This window comes from Trichechus manatus, unplaced genomic scaffold, assembly GCF_000243295.1.
Source record: "Trichechus manatus latirostris isolate Lorelei unplaced genomic scaffold, TriManLat1.0 scaffold00071, whole genome shotgun sequence".
Taxonomy (NCBI): Eukaryota; Metazoa; Chordata; class Mammalia; order Sirenia; family Trichechidae; genus Trichechus; species Trichechus manatus.
In genome coordinates this window covers 8233431-8254897 of record NW_004444007.1, presented here as the reverse complement: position 1 = coordinate 8254897, position 21467 = coordinate 8233431, and the positions used below count along the sequence as shown (strand labels likewise).

At 33.7% G+C, this 21467-nt stretch overlaps 1 protein-coding gene across 7 annotated transcripts in view; it reads left to right on the top strand.

Annotated features, from left to right (window-relative positions):
- The window catches only part of TBCK (TBC1 domain containing kinase), a 273293-nt gene that overhangs the window by 66343 nt on the left and 185483 nt on the right, over positions 1-21467 (top strand). For 6 of the 7 annotated variants that reach the window (XM_023734775.1, XM_023734773.1, XM_023734774.1 and 3 more), the window contains 3 exons: positions 2660-2774; positions 4632-4705; positions 14573-14714. In XM_023734775.1, coding sequence (XP_023590543.1) covers positions 2660-2774; positions 4632-4705; positions 14573-14714 — 331 coding nt within the window. Of the gene's footprint in view, positions 1-2659; positions 2775-4631; positions 4706-14572; positions 14715-14834; positions 15638-21467 lie in introns of those variants that run through there. The other variant, XM_023734778.1, reaches the window with a different exon arrangement.

Genomic DNA, 21467 nt, shown 5'->3' with positions numbered 1-21467 from the left:
AAAAAAAAAAAAGAATAAGACATTTTAAGACAAGCCATGCTTTAGAATATTTCCTAGTCATGCTCCCCTTATGAGAAAATTTCTCAAAAAAGTATTCCAGCTAAATAAAAAAGAAATGCAAAAAGAATAATATAAGGTATAAGAAATATAACTGATGATAATCTTCACAAGTAGAATTATAATTACAAGACTATAATATCCAATAAATCCTAATGAATGAGACATTATATCTTGAGAGCTAAGGGTTTAGTGGTTTAGGTTTATATTTCCCTCTATGCTTAGTTCTGCAGTGAGTATTTAGTAATCATAGTACAGCAATGTGCCAATGACTGCTCATCTCTCTCAGAGTTAAAACCAAAGGCCTTACAATGATCTAAATGATCTTACATGATTTAGCTCTTTGCTACTACCTCTCTGACATCATCTCCTACTGCTTTCACACATTACTCACTACTGCAAGCACAGTGGCCTCCCTGAACTTTCTTGAACACTGAATGTTCTCCCAGCTCAGAACTTGCTGTGGCCTCTGCCTGACCCATTTTCCAGACAACTCTATGTTTTTCTCACTCATTTTAGGGTTCTGCTCAAATGTTATCTTCTTAGTGAGGTCTTCCCTGTCTACACTATGTATAAAATTGCAATCAGCTGCCCCAAACTCTCTCTTCTCTATTTTTCTCCTCAGAACTTAATACCTTAAAATATATGTCATATATATTTTTTGCTTATTTATTTATTTAACCTCTAAGAAAGGAGCACAGCTTTCTTTTATACCATTTTAAAATTTGGTAATGTAAAAGTAATATACTAATGAAGATAAGGAGTTGGGATAGGAAGATGGGAAAGTCGTGAAAGTATGTTAATTGTATCATCTTGCATAATGAAGAGTTAATTATATTAAATAAATATCTAACCACCAGAAAATTGAAACAAAAACTTCTCAGGATGGTTCCCTCTGGGAACTTAGACTAGAGTGAAAGGGAAAGGAGAATTTTAGCTTTTCATCTATGGTTTTGATTTAGGGAGGAGGTTATGTTGCAGGTATTTTGTTTATTTTATTTGACTCACTGTTTTTTTCTAATTGAAGTTTATGGAGGTATAATTTACATACATTAAAATTTAAATTTACTCTTTTTAGTGTAGAGTTCTGTGAGTTTGACAAATAGTTGTGTAACCATAACAAAAATCAAGTATAGAACAGTTCCATCACTCCTCAAAATTTCCTTGTACTTGTAGTCAACCCCTCCCTCAAGCCCATGACAATCACTGATCTGTTGTTCTATTCTTTTACTTGTAACCTATGTCTTTTATTTAGTGTGGGTTTCTTGTAGACTGAGTATAATAGAGTCTTAATTCTTATCCGGTTTTTTATTACAGTACTTGTATTTTAATGGGTAAGTTTAGACTATTTACATTTAATATAGTTATTGATGCATTTGCATTAAAATCTAATAGTTGTTTTCTATTTATTCCATTTGGTTTTTGTTCTTATTTTTCCTTTTATTCTGCTTACTTTTGGATTTAGTATACTTTTATGAATCGACTCAACAGCAGTGGGTTACAGTTTTATGATTCCATTTTATCTTATGATTTGGAATCTACTCGATGGCAGTGGGTTTTGGGATTGACTTGTTATTTATACCTTTTTAAAAAATTACATTCAGTGGCTATCTACAGATTATTAATTTTAAAAAATCTAATTTAAAATTATGGATAGAAATTAAATCTGTATCAAAATGTTAATGTTTTTTAGGGGGCTGTGCTTGAATGAGTCTCCCCTATTTTTCTGTATATTGTTCCTAATTTCTTACATGAATGATTTTTTATTAAAAAATTAGAAAGAGAGCAGGAGAGAGAGAGATAGGGATGGAGACGGAGAAAGAACCCGGTCATCTGTGTGGAGGATGGCTTAGAGAGGTTAGGATAAGAATTACAGAGAAATATTTGATAAATTATAAATTACTGTTGGTTGATTTTTGATTGATATTAAAGTAAGCTCATATCTGTATACCATAAAATACATTGTAGCTCTTTCTCAGGGGTATAGATATTTTGTCTTGAGCAGAATAGATGGTTTTCCTTGACTTAGTTCTACCATTTATATTCAAAACTTGTAGAAGGTCAGTTATACCCTTTGTAAGTAATATGGGTTCCTGGATGGTGCAAACGGTTTGCACTCATCTACTAACTTAAAGGCTGGGAGTTCAAACCCAGCCGGTGGCACCTTGGAAGAAAGGTCTGGCAATCTGCTTCCATAAAGATTACAGCCAAGAAAACCCTATGGAGGAATTCTACTCTGGAACACATGGGGTCACTATGAATCAGAATCGACTCTGTGGCAACTGGTTGGTTTTTATTTGTTTGTTTGTTTTTTAATAAATAATATTACCAAAGTTAAAGTCCCTCCCTGGAAAAGCAAATGCTGTTAGAGTAGCCTTTAGGAAACTGTAAGAGCTTTGTCAGATCAATTCTATTATAATCAGAAATTCCAAAATATGGTCAAGTGGATATTTTCTAAAAAGTATAGATTCTATTTTCTATGATTGAAATAAGAGCAATGAAGATATACCTCTTAATTTTATCACTTGTCCTCCTTTCAATCCTTAAAACAGGTTCCATATCTGCTTTATAACTGACCTGTGACTTTTTGTTTTCTTTGTAGCTATTCGAAGGTTTTGTGCATAGCATTTGAAGTACTTCAGGGCTTGCAGTATATGAACAAACATGGTATAGTACACCGTGCACTGGCTCCTCATAATATTCTTTTGGACCAAAAGGTAAGTGTTAAATAATATAACAAATTAATGTTTATTTATTATTTGAGGTTGGATGCCACTGAAATCAGGCCTACTCAATTAATTAATTAATTAATTAATTAGAAGGATCAGACAATGAGAATGTATTTTAAGGATCTTTGTAATGAAAAGACTATGTGAAAGTGATATCACTGTGGTGGTTAGAAAAACATAAGAATCTTCGATTATATAAATCCGTGTCTTTCACATAGATTATTCTTTTTTTTTCCCCTCAAGACTCAATTTCTAAACTTCATGTTTTATTTTTTCCTCACGCTATTTTTTTCTAAAAGGTATCCCTTGCGGCTTCCCAAGCCTCACTTTGACTTTGCTTTTATCTTAAGTAAGCTTCTCAGACTATTTATATAGAATATTATTCTTCCAAACTTAACTGCGTTGTGTTTTTTCTTCTTTATTCTTCTTCCCTCTTTCCTTTCTCATTTATCTTCCTTATTTATCAGCTGTTAATACTTAACTTCCTTTTATATTGGAGTGCTACTTCTTTACTTGGAAATCTTAATGGGGGATTAATAAAAAGCTAAGTAAGCCTTTTAAGAGAATTAGGGAATATTTTCAGGAATAATCATGGTTCCATTCCTCTTAATAGGCATATAAAAAGTTTTTGGGAATTTATTTCATGACAATTTTTTCAGTATCAGTAGGATTATCCCTTTTCTCTGATTCTATTCCAGACTTTCAGTACAGCTGCCCTGTGGTATTAAAAATCACAAAAGAGAAAATGATGCTTATTAATTTCAGATTTATGGTAATAGAGTATCATTGCCATAGCCAATCTAAATTGTTTTAAAATGTAAATATTCTATAATGCTAGAAAATAAAGTTCCTGGGAAGAAAACAAACCAATTTTAAAATTGACTTAATTTTTTTAAAGCCATAAGCATCTAAAAGGGGAAAAACTTAAGGGACTTATAAGATTTATATTTGCCATATATTAAGAATCTCACACTTAGGATAATTATGTTATTCCCAAACAATACTAAACATTGTTAGAAGTCTAGGAGATTCACCAAAATCTTGATGATTTTTGTTTTTATTTTTTAATTATTTTTTCCCATACAAAAATTTATAGATAACATTGTTATGTGACTCTAATTGCTCTCCCCATACTGTGACATGTGACAGCACACTCCTCCTTTCCACCCCTGATTCCCCGTGTCCATTCAACCAGCAAATCTTCATGATTTTTGAACCAGTCTTTCCAAGTTAAGAATTTCCATGTCAGGATTAAATTATTATATTAGGAATGAATTTCCAACTTCCTGAAAAAAATTCTTTTGTGAAAATTATCACAAAACATTCTAACCAAGGATTCAAGAAAAATGAGAACATTGTTGATTTACCAAAAAGCCTTGGATAATATAAACAGCCAAACTTTTAAGAAAATGTGATTTGTTATTTTGAGATACACACACATACCACAGTCCTGGTGGTGCAATGGTTAAGTGCTCAGCTGCTAATCACAAGGTCAGAGGTTTGAACCCACCCGCAGCTCCGTGGGAGAAAAGACCTAAGATCTGTTCCCATGAATATTACAGCCTAGGAAACCCTTTGGGGCAGTTGGGCTCTGTCCTATTGATAGTGTTGCTGTGAGTGGGAATCAACTCGACAGCACACAACAAAAACACATGCACATCTATACTGAGTATAAAGCAAAATTTAAACATTGGCAGATAGTTTGTGATAATAGTATGGTAAACTAAAATATAATTTCTTAATGTTTATATAATGGTTTTCTTACTTATAAAATATATAATAATAATTTTTGTTTCCAGTAATATTAAGATATTTCATGTTGCTTTTGCTCCTTTATTATTATAGGGGCATATTAAATTGGCTAAATTTGGACTTTATCACATGACAGCTCATGGTGATGATGTTGATTTCCCAATAGGGTAAGAATATGTTTTCTTTTATTCTAAGTTCTATCGCTAACTTTGTAATCTTTGATAAAGTGTATATTTTTGCTAGTTATTAGTAAAGTACTGCTTTTTGATTCTAAAAATAGCTTTTCTCATTAATACGTGTTAATTTCCCATATATATTTTTAAAAGAGTAGCAATGAATTTTTTCCAGCATCCTAGAGATCCCTAATGTAGATCCTTCATTGAGCTGGCAGAGAGGCTAATAAATCATTGATCATCTTCGCTTTATAATGCTTACTAATTAATTGTATTTCATTCAAAGTTAGATATGTTTAAGGTAAGTTCATAAGATTCTCATGTAATGACAATGTGTATGCATCAGGAGACAGAAAAACCTCTCTCACATTATTTTCTATTTAAAGTTTTTTAAGTTTAATTTTCTATTCTCTAAAACCTAACGATATATTAAGACTCTAGCTGAGTTATAATAGATATCAGAGGTAATGGACTGAATTCTGTACCTGTAAATCTAGATTTAAGTTTGGAGGGCTCCATTTGATCACTTCTGATATAGAATTCCAGATGTATGTTGGTTTTCAAGAAAAGGCCATAAGTTTATTTCATCCTGTACCAAAATGAGTGCCTTTGAAATAGATTTTTGTGTTACATTTATTGTGTGATTGTGTGGTTTTTTAAAAAAAATTTTAGTAATATAGTTTTTTTGGTGTGTGTTTCATTTTTACATAATTTTATATGCATACACATTATAGAAGTAGTACAAAGAATTCCTGTGTACCCTTCGCTCAGATTCCCTAAAGTAACTTTTCACTACATTTGCTTTATGTCTCTCTTTTTTTTCTGTGACTTTGTGTGTATGTGTGTTTAAATATAATTTTTTTTCTAGATCGTATAAAAATAATAGTCGTTTTTGATTGCCCTTTATCCCTAAATACTTCAAATTGTATTTTCTCCAATAAGAAATTTTCCTACATAGCCACAGTACAGTTATCAAAACCAGGAAATTAACATTGGTGCAGTACTATTATCTAATCTAGAGGCCTCGCTCATATATTTTCAGTTGTTCTGTGGTTCCTTTTAATAGTATCCATTGCTCTTTGGGCTTTCTAAAAATCAGTTCTATCACAGCATTACTGAGAATTGTGGTATGGAGTCATGGAGTTTTGTTTTGTTTTGGAAGCTGAACATTGCTTAAAAACTTACTAAGATACAAACAAACCAAAAAAAAAAAAAAAGCCTCATTTATAAATTATCCTTTTATCTTTATAACTTAGATTGTAGGTTTCTTATGTAAAATTTTCGTTAGCTAAGACATAACTGATAATCTTCGATTATAATAAATCATTTAGCCTTTCCTTCTTTTGTTCATTCAGAATACGTTTCTTGAACACTTTCTTTTCTAGGTGCTAGATATACAAAATGAGTAAGATAGGTTCCTGTCCTTAAGAAAGTCAGTGTATAATGGAAAATTTTACTTTTATGTCCTACTTAATAAGGTACACAGATTCATAATCTTATAGTTTTGCATATCAAAAACTTGTAGTTATAAGCAAGAAACAATTCTTTTCTGAAACATAAAGCAATATAATGTAAAGAAAGTTTACAGTTTCCTATTTGTTTAAAATTCCCTTTAGAATATAATGTGAATAAGTTCATAGTAAAGCTCTAGCATCTTTGTCATATGTGGTAATTGCCTTTTGAAGTGGCTGCTGCTGCTTCCTTTTGTCTAAATCAATTTGTTTTAAAGACAACTCTAAAAACATAATGGCAAATAAAAATTACATATACTTACCACAATTGGAAAAGAATTACTTTATTTTTTCAACTTCTACTTCAAGGTGCTTTAGGTTTTAGTGTTGAATAGAAGAAAGCAGGTGATTTTTCTTAACGCACATCAAGCATTCTGAAGAAGTACACTTAAATATTAAAATGCTTAGATAGAATTGGTTTTGTTTTACCATTTGGTCTGGCTTACTTTGAAGTCTTGGACCCAAAGGGTCTACCAGAAAGTATCAAAGAGCAAAATGTGGAACATTAGCCAGAAAAAATAAAGTGATCAAACAGCTAAGGCACGAAAGAAAATATTTACACCATAAGAATCTTACAGTTGAGTCAAAAGACAAATATTAAGGAACAACAACGTAAAATGATAACATCTGTTTCAAAATTTTGTAAAGAGTTAGAAATTGGATATTGATTTCAGTTGGCCAGTGGCTTCATACTTTGTTAAAACATCAAACAGATGCTAAAAGCCCACTATATTACCTCACCAGTCATACTCACAGCAAGTTCTAGTAATTGTCTTTGAGTGTTAAAATACTGTACTAAAAAAGATAGCCTTGTTGAAAAGAGATTATCTACATTAAAGAACAATTCTAGGGCTTATTGTTTTTATTAATCTTTGTCATTGATTAAAAGGGAAAATAGAAATTTGGAGCAAGGACTACCTCTGTGCTTTTGAGAACTCCCGCCAGAATTTTTGATAGAATAATTTACTGATGATGTTGCTTGAGTTTTCATTACCCATACTATAGTTTTTAGTTTAGTTGTGCTGGAAATACATATTAAAAATGAACAGTTTGCCTCCTAGATATATCATGGTGATGATAATGATAAACTATAATACTGCATTTGTGCCACATTGTCCATTTTTATAAAGCATCTTTATGTATTCACCATTATTTATAACAGCTTTGTGCGGTAGTCGTTATTCCCTAATTTGCAGATGAGAAAGTCCAAATCACATATTTAATACGTGGTAGGACTGGAATTACAACACAGGTATTAAAACATCAAGTCCTGTGCTTTTTCCACTAGGTTCCAGCTGTATCCAGAGATTTCACACATTCATTAAAAAGAAGAGCAATATGTTCTTCTTAGGGTAAAATGACAGTATAAATTTGTGTATGAGAGAAATACATGAACAAATTAAAAGAAGATAGTGATATCACCATCATTATTGTATTAATTAAAATGACAAAGGAATAAAAAAAATTCATATGACTTTAAAGTTATATTCCCTGACTTAATTGACTTGTATTTCACATGTAAATCAGAAGCACTGGCAATCATTGTGTAAGGACATGACTTTAGAAAAAAGAAAGGAAGAGAAATAGAATTAATATTTGCGTACCTACTTTACATAGATGTTATATATAGTTAAATACATTTGATGTAGTCTTTAAATACATTTGATGTAGTCATTACTGAAAGATGGCATAAGGATTATCTCCTAATTATTAAATTGCTTTGTATCATTGAAAAAAGGGTATGTACATATATAATGAGTAGGGCAGAATGACTAATATTTTTCATTTTTCTTCAAAAGCTGTTTTTGTTTTGCTCATTTTCTTTTCTAGGCAGTGGAATTCAAATTTAGCAAATTACCAATAAGTCTGATTCTTATGTACTGTCTGCTTTTTAGATTGTCTATTCAGCAGGACTCACAGGCATTTTTGATAGGAAATTTTCTTTTTTTTTTCCTTTTATAAAAATATACCGAGCATACCTTATGTTCAGGTCACATTGGTGGTTGCTGAGGACTTATACAAATGACTAATATAACCAGTGTCCTGAAGGTGGTTTTCTATTGTTGTTTTTTAGACAGGAGGTTAACTGTGTAGTTAATATTATACAGTATATAAAACATATAAAATGTATCATATATCATACATAGTATGTTACATAAAATATAAAACAGGTAAAACGAGTACCTTATAGTCATCAGAGAACCATAAGAAGGATACAGGTAAAATACTATGAGAATTCACTGAAAGGAGAGAATAGTTCCATCTCAGCAGATGAACTAAGATTTGACGAAATTATTCCTAAAATGAATTTATCAGAAAATTAAAGTTAGAAGTTCACCACGTCTTATGCAGTATACTCTTTGTAAATGCTCTGTCTTTTTATTATTAAATAAAACTGTTTACATTTATTAGTTTGTGAGACAGCAGATATTAGAAGAATTTTTGTCGGGTTGGAAAATTTTTTATGTAATAGTATGCTTCCCCTTATATTTACCACTGAATTCCCTGCTATGAATTTCTCTGTGGTAGACGAACACAAATGTTTACCTACAATGAAATACACTGGAATTAACCTGTATCAAATTCCAGTAAGACCTTTAACCTAAATGTAGTAAAGTACTGAAAGGAGTTTAAAAAAACAAAAAAAACCTAGTTAACCTAATCAGGAGAAAACTCAAATGTACATAATAAGATATGGTAATGGAAAAATAACCAGAGACTCGGAGAACATTTAGTGAATCTATTAAGACTGTTTTGCTTAACTCAATGCAAATTTGCAAAGTAGGATGAAATGGATGATTTGGAAGGAAATTATAAACTACCAAAACTCACCCCTAAAGAGAACTTTTATATCTAAATAGGCCAATTACAGAAGTGTAGAAAAAGTTGCTTCTCCTCAGAAAAATGTCTCAGCCAGACTTTCATAGACGAATTCTACCAAAGCTATAATGAATGGCTAAGTATGTTGCTATTTAAATTAGAATGATATACATTTCAGGATGTATTTTTTAATGGGATGCTTCTGATTTCTTTTTTAATAAGCCAGTATAACATTAATCCTAAGACATGCCAAAGATACCACATAACAAGTCTAAATACAAATCTCAGATGATATTAATGTAAAAAATCTTAAATAGAGTATTTTTAAACCAAAACCAGAGCATATTAAAAGACACTATCATGTGTGGTTTATTTTAGCAATGTACAATTAGTTTAGGAAATCTATTAATATAATTTAGGAAGATAATATGTCAAAAGTAAAAAAATCACTTAGTCATTTCTGGAGATAATGAAAAACATTTGATAAATTCAGTATCAATAATATACTTGATTAAAATTTTTAATAAAAATACTAGATTAATACTTCCTTAACATGATAAAAAAAGTCACCCATCCATCTATATCTATCTGTCATTAGAGATATGTCTCATCCCACAAGTTAGCAGGTTCAAAACAAGGATATTTATTAACACCACTATCATTGAAGAGGAAACCCTGGTGGTGTAGTGGTTAAGAGTTTGGCTGCTAATTAAAAGGTCAGCAGTTCGAATCCACCAGGCACTCCTTGGAAACCCTATGGGGCAGTTCTACTCTGTCCTATAGGTTCACTGTGAGTTGGAATTGATAGCAATGGGTTTGGTTTTTTGTTTGTCATTGAAGAATGTATTGTTGGTACTAATAAATGCATTAGACATGGAAAAGAAATAAGACGTATATAAAAATTGGAAAGGAGGAGATAAAATTATAATTTTTCAAAGTAGCTCAGAGGAACAAAAAAATCTCAGGCATAAAATCAAAAACAATAAAGATCATGGAAGAAAAACTAGGGACGATGCTAGGAACCCTAATACATGGCATAAACACAATATGAACCATAAGTAACAATGCACAAGCACCAGAAGAGAGACTAAATAACTGGGAGCTGCTAAAAATCAAACACTTATGCTCATCAAAAGACTTCATCAAAAAAGTAAAAAGACAGCCTACAGACTGGGAAAAAATTTTTGGCTATGACAAATCTGATCAGCGTCTTATCTCTATAATCTACGAATACTACAAAACCTCAACAACAAAAAGACAAATAACCCAGTTAAAAAATGGGCAAAGGATATGAACAGGCACTTCACCAAAGAAGATATTCAGGTGGCCAACAGACATGAAGAAATGCTGACGATCATTAGCCATTAAAGAAATGCAGATCAAAACTACAATGAGATATCATCTCACCCCAACAAGGCTAGCAGTAATCCAGAAAACACAAAATAATAAATGTTGCAGAGGTTGTGGAGAGACTGGAACACTTATACACTGTTGGTGGGAATGTAAAATGGTACAACCACTTTGGAAATCGATTTGGCGCTTCCTTAAAAAGCTAGAAATAGAAGTACCATTCAATCCAGCTACCCTGCTCCTTGGAATCTATCCTAGAGAAATAAGAGCTGTCACACGAATAGATATATGCACACCTATGTTCTTTGCAGCACTGTTCACAATAGCAAAAAGATGGAAGCAACCTAGGTGCCCATCAACGGATGAATGGATAAACAAATATGGTATATCTACACAATGGAATACTACACAACAATAAAGAACAACGATGAAGCCGTGAAACATCTTATAACATGGAGGAATCTGTAGGGCATTATGCTGAGTGAATTTAGTCACTCACAGAAGGACAAATATTGTATAACACCACTATTATAAGAACTCAAGAGAAGGTTTAAACTTAGAAGAAAATATCTTTGATGGTTACAAGGGTGGGGAGGGAGGGTGAAGGTTATTTACTAACTAGATAGTAGTTAAGGATTAGATGAAGGGAAGGACAGCACACACTACAGGGAAGTCAACTGGACTAAACCAAAGCTAAGAAGTTTCCTGAATACAGTCAAACACTTTGAGGGACAGAGTAGTAGGGATAGGGGTCTGGGAACCATGCTTTCAGGGGGCATCTAGGTCAGTTGGCATAACAAAGCTTATTGAGAAAATGTTCTGCATCCTACTTTGGTGAGTGGTGCCTGGGGTCTTAAAAGCTTGAAAGTGGCCATCTAAGATGCATTGATTGGTCCCAGCCACCTGGAGTAAAGGAGAATGAAGAACACCAAAGACACAAGGGAAGTATTAGCCCAAGAGACAGAAGGGGCCACATAAACCAGAGACTCCATCAGCCTGAGACCAGAAGAACTAGATGGTGCCTGGCTACCACCAGTGACCACCCTGACAGGGAACACAACAGAGAGTCCCTGATGGAGCAGGAGAAAAGTGGGGTGCAGAACTCAAATTCTAGTAAAAAGACCAGACTTAATGATCTGACTGAGACTTGAGGAAGCCCAGAAAGCATGGCCCCCGGGTTCTCTATCAGCTCAGAAGTAAAACAATTTCCGAGGCCAACTCTTCAGACAGGGATTGGACTGGCCTGTGGGACATAAAGTGATACTTGTGAGGAGTGTGCCTCTTAGCTCAAGTAGATACAAGATACTAAACGGGCAGCTTCTGTCCAGAGGTGAGATGAGAAGGCAGAGAGGGTTAGGAGCTGGTTGAATGGACATGGGGAATCGGGTAGAAAGGAGGAGTGTGCTGTCACAACATGGGGACAGCAGTTAGGGTCACATAACAACGTATGTATAAATTTTTGTATGGGAGACTAACTTGAAATGTAAACTCTATTTAAACTACAACAATAAACAAAAAAGTCTCAGGCATGCAAGGTTGGTTAAACATTAGAAAATCAATTAATGTGATTAAAATACTTAGCAGATAAAAGGAAAAGAGTCATATGCTCTTTGTAATAGATGCAGAAAAGTTGTTTTAAAAATTTCAAGTTTATTTATTATTAAGACTGATAAAGATTATTTAAAACACACACACACACACACACACACACACACACACACACACACACACACACACACACACACACACACCAACATAATGGTGAGAGGTTAAAAACATCCCTTTTGTGATTATGACCAAAACAAAGATGGCATCTCTTCAACTATTAGCACTTTTTTCCCCCAATATTTGACGAGAATTTATAGTCAGCACATGTGAGGTAGAAAAAAGAGCTAAAATATATAAGAATGGAAAGGAAGAAAGAAAACTGTCATTTATTCGCAGATAATTTGATTATCTACAAAGAAAACCTAAAAGAATCCTCTCCACATTATTAGAATTAATAAAGGTTTAGCGAAGTTGCTGCTTACAAAAGTTAATACACAAAAATAATTTACAAAACCAACAAAAAAATGTGAAATATCTAAGGATAATCAAGCATATTCAATATTAGTAGAAAAAAATATATAAATCATTTCTGAAAGAAATTATAGAAGACCTAAATAAATAGGGAGATATCCCTTGCTGATAGATTGGAATACTCAGTATTGGAAAGATGTCAATTCTGTCCATCCTGAGTCTAGATTTGATTTATTTTTAATAAAATTTCCAACTCTGTGTATGTGTGTGCATGTGAAAGAGAGAGAACTTGACAAAATAGTTCTAAAATGAACTTCTAGAGCAAACATCTAAGAACAGCCTAGACACCCCTGAAGAAAAACTAAAAAATGTATGTGCTTTGGAAAGATTTGTTTTATCAGTCATCAGTAATTATTTATATAAAGTTATGGATTTAAAATGTAATGGTATAAGATTAGGCAAATTTACCAGTGGAACTGAATAGGGAGCAAAGAGGCAAGCCTACCCATATGTGGTGATTTGATTTATGGTAGACCTGGCACTGCAGAATAATGGGAAGGACTCAAACGATATCCATGTAGGAACAAAAAAAAAAAAAAAAATCAATACAATTTTACCTGAACCTCATGTCATACAAACAATTGATTCTAGATGGATTAAGAAACTTAAATATGAAGGGATAAATATCAAACGTTTAGAAAATAACACAGGAGATTATCATTTTGACAAGATACAAATCACCAATTGTAAGGGAAAAGATTGATTGAATTAAGATTAACAGCTTCTCATTCATAAATAGATACCATAAATAGCATGAAAAGACAAGCCACAAAGTGATAGAAGATGTTTCAACTCATAATTACTGAAAAATAAGAGTTAGTATCCAGAATTATAAAGAATTATAAAGAACTCCTATAGAAGAATAAGAAAAAGAGCAGACAAGAGTTAACCAAGCAGGTTTATGACAGCTATCTTTGGTCTGCTTGCAAGGTTGACCATTGGCTTGAACCTGGGAACTTGTATTTTGGAAGTGTTCCCATCGTTCTATAACCAATAAAAGCGGTTTACTGTGCCTGCTTGTGTAAACAGTGTGTTTTATGCTTCTCTTCTAGGGGTCTTGAATTTGGTATATGCTAGGCAGAGGGTGCCAACATAAGCAGCCCCCCATAAAAACCTTGGACAGTGAGTCTTTAATGGGCTTCCCTAGGTTGGAATATTATCCAGCATATGTTTCTACACTGTCATTGCTGGAGAAATAATGCATGCTATGTGATCCCTGATGGGAGAGAGAGTAGCTTGAAGAAACTTCCATATAGATTCCTCTAGACTCTGCCTCTGTCTTTTCCCCTTATGATCTACCTTATGACCTTTTAGTGCCACTTCTAGAATTTATCCATCAGCAATACATGTATTTGTGGGAAATGGAATATTTATAATATATTATTTCAGCAGTTTGTAATAGTATAAGAATGGACCTTCCAAAACATCATCAGAGTTTGATCAAATAAATTAAGTGCATCTAGACAATGAAATTCTTTGTAGTTTTCAAAAGGCATGAGACGATTCTGTATTTGTCTTTATAGAATGAACTCTAAAGCATAGTATTAGGTGGGAAAAAGAAAAGGAATAGAGCAGTGTGTATAGTATGCTATCATGTGCGGCAGTGGTGATGAGTGGATAAGTAGATATAAATATGATATAGATACATAAACATACACACACATATATACATATTGGGGGTAAGGAGGGAGGAATATCTTAGGAAGGACACATAAAAATCTGGAAACATTGATTATTGCCCACTGGGTGACTGGAATACAGAGATGGGAGAGAGAACTTACTTTTCAATTTATATATTTCAAATCTATTTTTTTTTTTTACTTTTGTACTACTCTAAAGAGTAAATACTGTTTTAAAAGATAAAATGGACTTTAAATAATAGTTCAGTATAAAGAGAAAATAGCCAGTTTACTCTTGATTCCTAGACATAAATGTCTGTATTACAATAGTTAGTTTAGAATTCTTCCTAACAATAGTTGTGTATTTAATTGCATGGAACTTTTATATAGATCTTACCACACCAATAGTAAAAATATACTGCTACTTCCTTCTCCCTTTCCAGTATATAGTAATTATCCATTATTTTAATACATCATTATAGGTATCCATCATACTTGGCACCCGAGGTAATTGCACAAGGAATTTTCAAAACCACTGATCATATGCCAGGTGAAAAACCATTGCCTTCTGGTCCCAAATCAGATATATGGTCTCTTGGAATCATTTTATTTGAGCTTTGTATGGTATGTATAAATAAAAGTTAAAGTAATATAAGTAAATTGTGTGCTTATTGGAATGAGCTCTTTATAGAAGAGTTATTTGGTAATGGGTTTTTACTTTACAAATTGATTAGATATGAGGAGAAAAAGCTTCATTTTCAATTAGACTTTTAAAAAAATCTTGTTTGATAATAATTTGCATTATTATTTTGGTATCTCTAGAAATATTTAACTGCTTATACTTTTTTATACATGACATGTTCTCTATGTTATCCTTTCTTCCTTAAATAGACTTTCTTATTCTGTTCTCCAAAAGATCAGCAGTTCAAATCCACCAGGTGCTCCTTGGAAACCCTGTGGGGCAGTTCTGCTCTGTCCTATAGGGTCGCTATGAGTTGGAATTGACTCAATGGCAATGGATTATTCTGTTCTCAAGACTCCATTTGGACTTTGACTTTTTATGAAGTCTCCCCCAGATACCCCTCTAGGGTAAAGACCAAGCTTCTATTTTAAAAAAGGAGTTAAAAATACAGTAGCTTAGGGAACATAGATGTTTTTCTCTCTCATGAAACAGTCCAGAGTGGGTAGGTGGACTCTGTCTCACGTCATGTAGAAACCCAGGCTATCAGGGATGGCTCCACCTTTCTCAATACCTGGTTTTCAAAGTTGCTCCCTTTATCACCTATTCTAGCAGAGGGAAAGGGGAGGAATGAGTTCAGGGCAACTGTCTTAAGGTAGATGATCTAAAAGTTCCAAGTATCAAGTCTTTACTTTTCACTAGCGATAATTTACTCATGCGGCCACATCTACATACAAGGGATGCTAAGAAAAGTAGTCTTCAGCTGGATACCTAAATATTGAAGAAGAAGATGAGAATAGATTTGAGAGGACAACTAATAGTCTATCAGGTCCTCCCCACCTATCTACCCTGTCTCCAAATACGTATGGTAGGTGCCCATTTGACTCTGTTCTTTTTTTTCTATATATCATGTCGTATTTGTCTACTTTACTTGAACTATAAGGTCGTTCCAGGTAGAAATTTTGATTATTCATCTTTGAGCTAATAATGTACTTACTTAGTCCAATTCTAGCATATAGTAGGTACTCAAAACATATTTATTGAAATGAATATTATTTCTGTCTTCCGAAGAATTTTCAAAATATTTTGAAAATATTAGCTCAGTGATCTCTAGGTTGACATTATTTCTTTAATTTTGTGTATTTAAGAATTAATTAACAGTTGAGTTTGTGAAACATGATAGTTAGGAGACAAATCTCCGTAGTGAAGAGATTTGGGCTTGAATTCTGCTGCTACAGAGTATAGCTGTGTGACTTTGAATAACTAACCTAACTTCTCAAGCCCTAGATCCTCCTTCTATAAATTATAATAGTCTCTGTATTTAAAGTTGTTGGAAGAAATTAAATGAAATAATGTTTATAAAGTATTTACATAGTACAGAGTCTGGCATAGCAAATAATCAATAAATGTTACCTTTTATTATTAATAATAGTAAAATAGGAGTTAATTTATAATGACATGGTAATTTACATGCAGCACTGCTTTTTATAAGGGAAATGCCACATTTTCTGATTCTTTGCTATCCTTTGTCCAGACCATCCTATTTTTTATTGCTATAGAGCAATACTAAATTTTGTTTTTCTTTAAAATCCCAGTTTAAATGAAAAATTATATTGGAATGTGAATTGGAAGTATACATAAGCGTAAATGTGAAGTATACAGATTTTCTTTTTTATTACCATCATCTATATCTAAATTCTTTACTAATGATCTGGGTACGTTTTATGTGAGTAATATACTGTGTGTATGGAATCATGCCAAATTTTAGAAGGGATAAAATATGATTAAGACATAGTGTCAAAGAGCTTATAATTTAAATTCAAATCATAAACTTCTAAAGTAAATACAGAGAGTTGTGTGAATTCAAGAAAAGAAAGATTAATTCCACCATAAGGGTTTCATGGCATTTAAAGTGGTATTCAAAGTTTGAAAAGTCCAGTTTAAGAATGGCAGACTAAACATGAGCTTAAATCTTTTCCTATCTCACAAAACCCTTAGATTTGATATAAAATATTAAGAAATACCTGAATACAATCACTTTGATGGACAGAGTAGCAGAGGTAGGAGTCTGGGGACCATGCTTTCAGGGGACATCTAGTTCAATTGGCATAACAAAGCTTATTAAGAAAATATTCTGCATCCTACTTTGGTGAGTGGTGTCTGGGGTCTTAAAAGCTTGAAAGTGGCCATCTAAAATGCATCGATTGGTCCCAGCCACCTGGAGTAAAGGAGAATGAAGAACACCAAAGACACAAGGGAAGTATTAGCCCAAGAGACAGAAAGGGCCACATAAACCAGAGACTTCATCAGCCTGAGACCAGAAGAACTAGATGGTGCCCCGCTACCACCAGTAACCACCCTGACAGGGAACACAACAGAAAGTCCCTGATGGAGCAGGAGAAAGGTGGGGTGCAGAACTCAAATTCTAGTAAGAAGACCAGACTTAATGGTCTGACTGAGACTTGAGGAAGCCCAGAAAGCATGGCCCCTGGATTCTCTATCAGCTCAGAAGTAAAACAATTTCCAAGGCCCACTCTTCAGACAGGGATTGGACTGGCCTGTGGGACATAAAGTGATACTCGTGAGGAGTGTGCCTCTTAGCTCAAGTAGATACAAGAGACTAAACGGGCAGCTTCTGTCTGGAGGTGAGATGGGAAGGCAGAGAGGGTTAGGAGCTGGTTGAATGGACGTGGGAATCGGGTGGAAAGGAGGAGTGTGCTGTCACAGTATAGGGAGAGCAATTAGAGTCACATAACAATGTATGTATAAATTTTTGTATGGGAAAAAATTTTTAAAAAATTAAGAAATAAATTATTAACACCAACAACTAACAAAGGGACCTTTTGGCTTCCTAGAAATTCTAAGTAAATAAATAAGAAGCTATAGCTAAGACCATTTTGCCAAGAAGCACTTGCCATATCACCAAAAAGTAAATAAGTACAGCGACTCTGCTGCCTAGAAATTTCCAAGTCCAAAATTTGTGTAGGCAGTAGGAGAATTCTGTATCAAAGGGTGAGTACATGTCTAAGAAATACCAAATATCTAAATATGACCTCTACAATTAAAAAAAAGAAACAGCCAATAGAAAACTTTACATCTCAGAAACAGTGTTTAAAGTCCATTAATATGGCTTTAAAATAAATATGTGTGTTCTTTAAAAAATAAAGAAATAGTTTTATTGATGAAACAATTATAGAGGCTATGGAACAAGAACAGTTATTGTAAAGAACAACCAGTTAGGGCTTTTAAGAAAACAAAAATGTAATTATTGAAATAAAGAACTTGATAGATCATAGCAATCTAGGCACAACTGAAAGTGGAAGATGAAGTTCGGTAATTCTCCGAGAACATGGCAAGAAAAGATAAAGAAATATAATATAAAATAAATTTTAAAAGGCAAGGAAGATAGATCTAGACTTTCTAACATCTGTTGTGTATACAGGGTAAAGCAATTACAGAACAACCAAGATTTGAGAAAGGGAGGACTAAATATTTCTCAGAGCTGGAAGAAAGGCATAAGTGCTCAGTTTGAAAGAACTCACTAATGACCATGCAAGGTGAATGAAAAAAAATCAAAACAGTAATGAAATAATGGGTAACGTTTATCGAGAACTTATCAGGAAGAAGGCAAATCACTTTACATCTATTATCTCAATCAGCCCTCACACTATTCTTTAAAGTTTACCTAATTATTATCTCTACAGGTTGGGAAATTGTGACACAGATATATTAAGCAGTGTAAGTTACATAGCAGTAAATTGTTAAACCATATTCCCATCCATCAGTTCACCTCCAAAGCTGTATTCTTAAACAAAACACTAAACTGCCTCTACTAAGTAAGCTCTTATATCTTTATCAGTGTTAAAGAAAAAAATCTTAAAACCTGCCAGATAGAAAAGACATACTACCTATAAAGGATGAGAATTAGAATGACATTAAACTCAGCAGTGTGGACTTGAGAAAACTGGAACAATGCTATCAAAGTGTAAAGGGAAAAAAAATTTAAAATTCGAATTCTTTAACTCATGAAATTAACATTCAGAAGTAAGAATGGAGTAAAGAATATGTAGAATGGTGGTAGATATAAAGAAAGATTACTGGTAGGCGCTTGGCTGCTAACTGAAAGTTCGAGTTTTGAGTCCACCCAGCAGTGCCTCAAAAGAAAGGCTTGGCAATCTACTTCCAAAACATCAGCCATTGAAAACCCTATAGAGTATAGTTCTACTCTGACACAGTTGAGGTTAACTCAATGGTAACTGGTTTCTGGTTAGACGGTATAACATGAGTCAAAATATATAGACCAGAATAGGCAGAGTGTGTTTGGTATATTGCAGGTAATCAAATTTAACTGCTTCATGGGAGTGTGTGTGTGTGTGTGTGTGTGTGTGTGTGTGTGTGTGTGTGTGTGTGTGTGTGTTCATCTTAGGGTAGATAAATCCTAGGCAATGAGACTAAAAAGATACACTGGAGCAATATCCTAGGAGACTTTAAGTACTAAATTGAGACATTTTTATTTTGTTATATACTGTTAGTACCCAACTTATGACAGGGTTCTGTTCCAACTACTCCCTTGTAAGTTGGTTCTGATATGTCAAATACCTTTTCTTTTTTTAGTTTTCATTATTATTGCCTTTTATTATCAGTATCTTTATAAATCTGATCTGTGAACATCTGCGAGTGAACATCTGAGAATGATAACATCAGCAAATTACGGACTGAAACATTGTACATAGTACATACTGCTAACAACCAGATGTACCAAAAAAAGAAAAAACTGACAGCCTTAAGTGTGGTTCATTGTAACTCAAATACATCGTAAGCATGGACTACCTGTACAAAGTTTGGGAAACCACTGAAAATATTTTAACTGGATATTAATGAAATCACACCTCCATTTTTGGAATATTAATATGTTAGTAATGTAAAAGGTTGAGAAGACAGGATGGCAACCTTTTTTTAAAATGATCTTTCCATCTATAGTTCTTATTTCATTAATCGTTAAGAAAGTTCTTTCCTCTCTATTTTAAAACAATTTCAGAGAGTCTCTCTATCTACATAAAGACTGGACTGTCTTCTTAATCTTTCTCCTTCTAAATATTTAAAGGGTTGTGTAAATTTATGGTGGTGCAGTGGTTAAGAGCTTGACTGCTAACCGAAAGTATGACAATTCGAATCCACCAGCCGCTCCTTGGAAACCCTATAATATTATAATAATAGGCATCATATATGCAGTATTTTCTGTGTGCCAAAAGTGTTAAGCATTTTTTCTGTGTTACATAAATGTATGTTCTTCTTGTTGTTAGGTGGTGTTGAGTTGGTTCCAACTCATAACAACCTTGTGTATAACAGAACAAAACACCGCCTGGTCCTGCGCCATCCTCACAATCATTGCTATGTTTGAGCCCATAGTTGCAGCCACTGTGTCAGTCTATCTCATTAAGGGTCGTCCTCTTTTTCTCTGATCCTCTACTTTACCAAGCATGATGTCCTTTTCAGGGTTCAGTCCCTCCTGATAGCATGTCCAAAGCCGTCCTTGCTTCTAAGGAGCGTTCTGGCTGTACTTCTTCCAAGACAGATTTGTTCATTCTTCTGGCAGTCCACGGTATACTCAATATTCTTCGCCAACACCATAATTCAAATGGTTCAATTCTTTGGGCTTCCTTTTTCATCATCTAGTTTTTGCATGCATATGAGGCGACTGAAAATAGTGTGGCTTGGGTCAGGTACACTTTAATCCTCAAAGTGACATTTATGCTTTTTAACATTTTAAAGAGGCCTTTTGCAGCAGCTACTTCCATGGGCATTGATTGTGGATTCAAGTAAAATGAAATCCTTGATGTCGATCTTTTCTCTTTTTATCACAATGTTGCTTATTAGTTCAGTTTTAAGGATTTTTGTTTTCTTTATGTTGAGGTGTAATCCGTACTAAAGGCTGTAGTCTTTAATCTTTGTCTGTAAGTGGTCCAAGTCTTCTTGGCTTTTAGCAAGCAAGGTTGTGTCATCTGCATATTGCAGGTTGTTAATAAGTCTTCTTCCAATCTTAATGCCCCTTTCCTCTTCATATAGTTATGATTATTTGCTCAGCAGCATACAGATTGAATGAGTATAGTGAAAGGATACAATCCTGATGCACACCTTTCCTGATTTTAAAACACACAGTATCCCCTTGTTCTGTTGAAATGACTCCCTCTTGACCTATATACAGGTTCTGGATGAGCACAATTAAGTGTTCTGGAATTCCCATTCTTCGCAATGTAATCCACAATTTGTTATGATCCACACAGTCGAATGCCTTTGCGTAGTCAATAAAACACAGGGAAACATCTTTCCGGTGTTCTCTGCTTTTAGTCAAGATCCATCTGACATCATCAGCAATGTCAAAGCCCTGACATTGCTTTGTTCCATACCCTCTTCTGAATCCATCTTGAATTTCTAGTAGTTCCCTGTCAATGTAGTGCTGCAACCATTTTTGAATTGTCTTCAGCAAACTTTTACTTACGTGTGATATTAATGATATTGTTCAATAATTTCTGCATTCCGTTAGATCAGCTTTCTTTGGAGTGGGCACAAATGTGGATCTCTTCCAGTCAGTTGGCCAGGTAGCTGTCTTCCAGATTTCTTGGCATACATGAGTGAGCATTTCCAGCATTGCATCCATTTGTTGAAACATCTCAGTTGGTATTCTGTCAGTTCCTGGA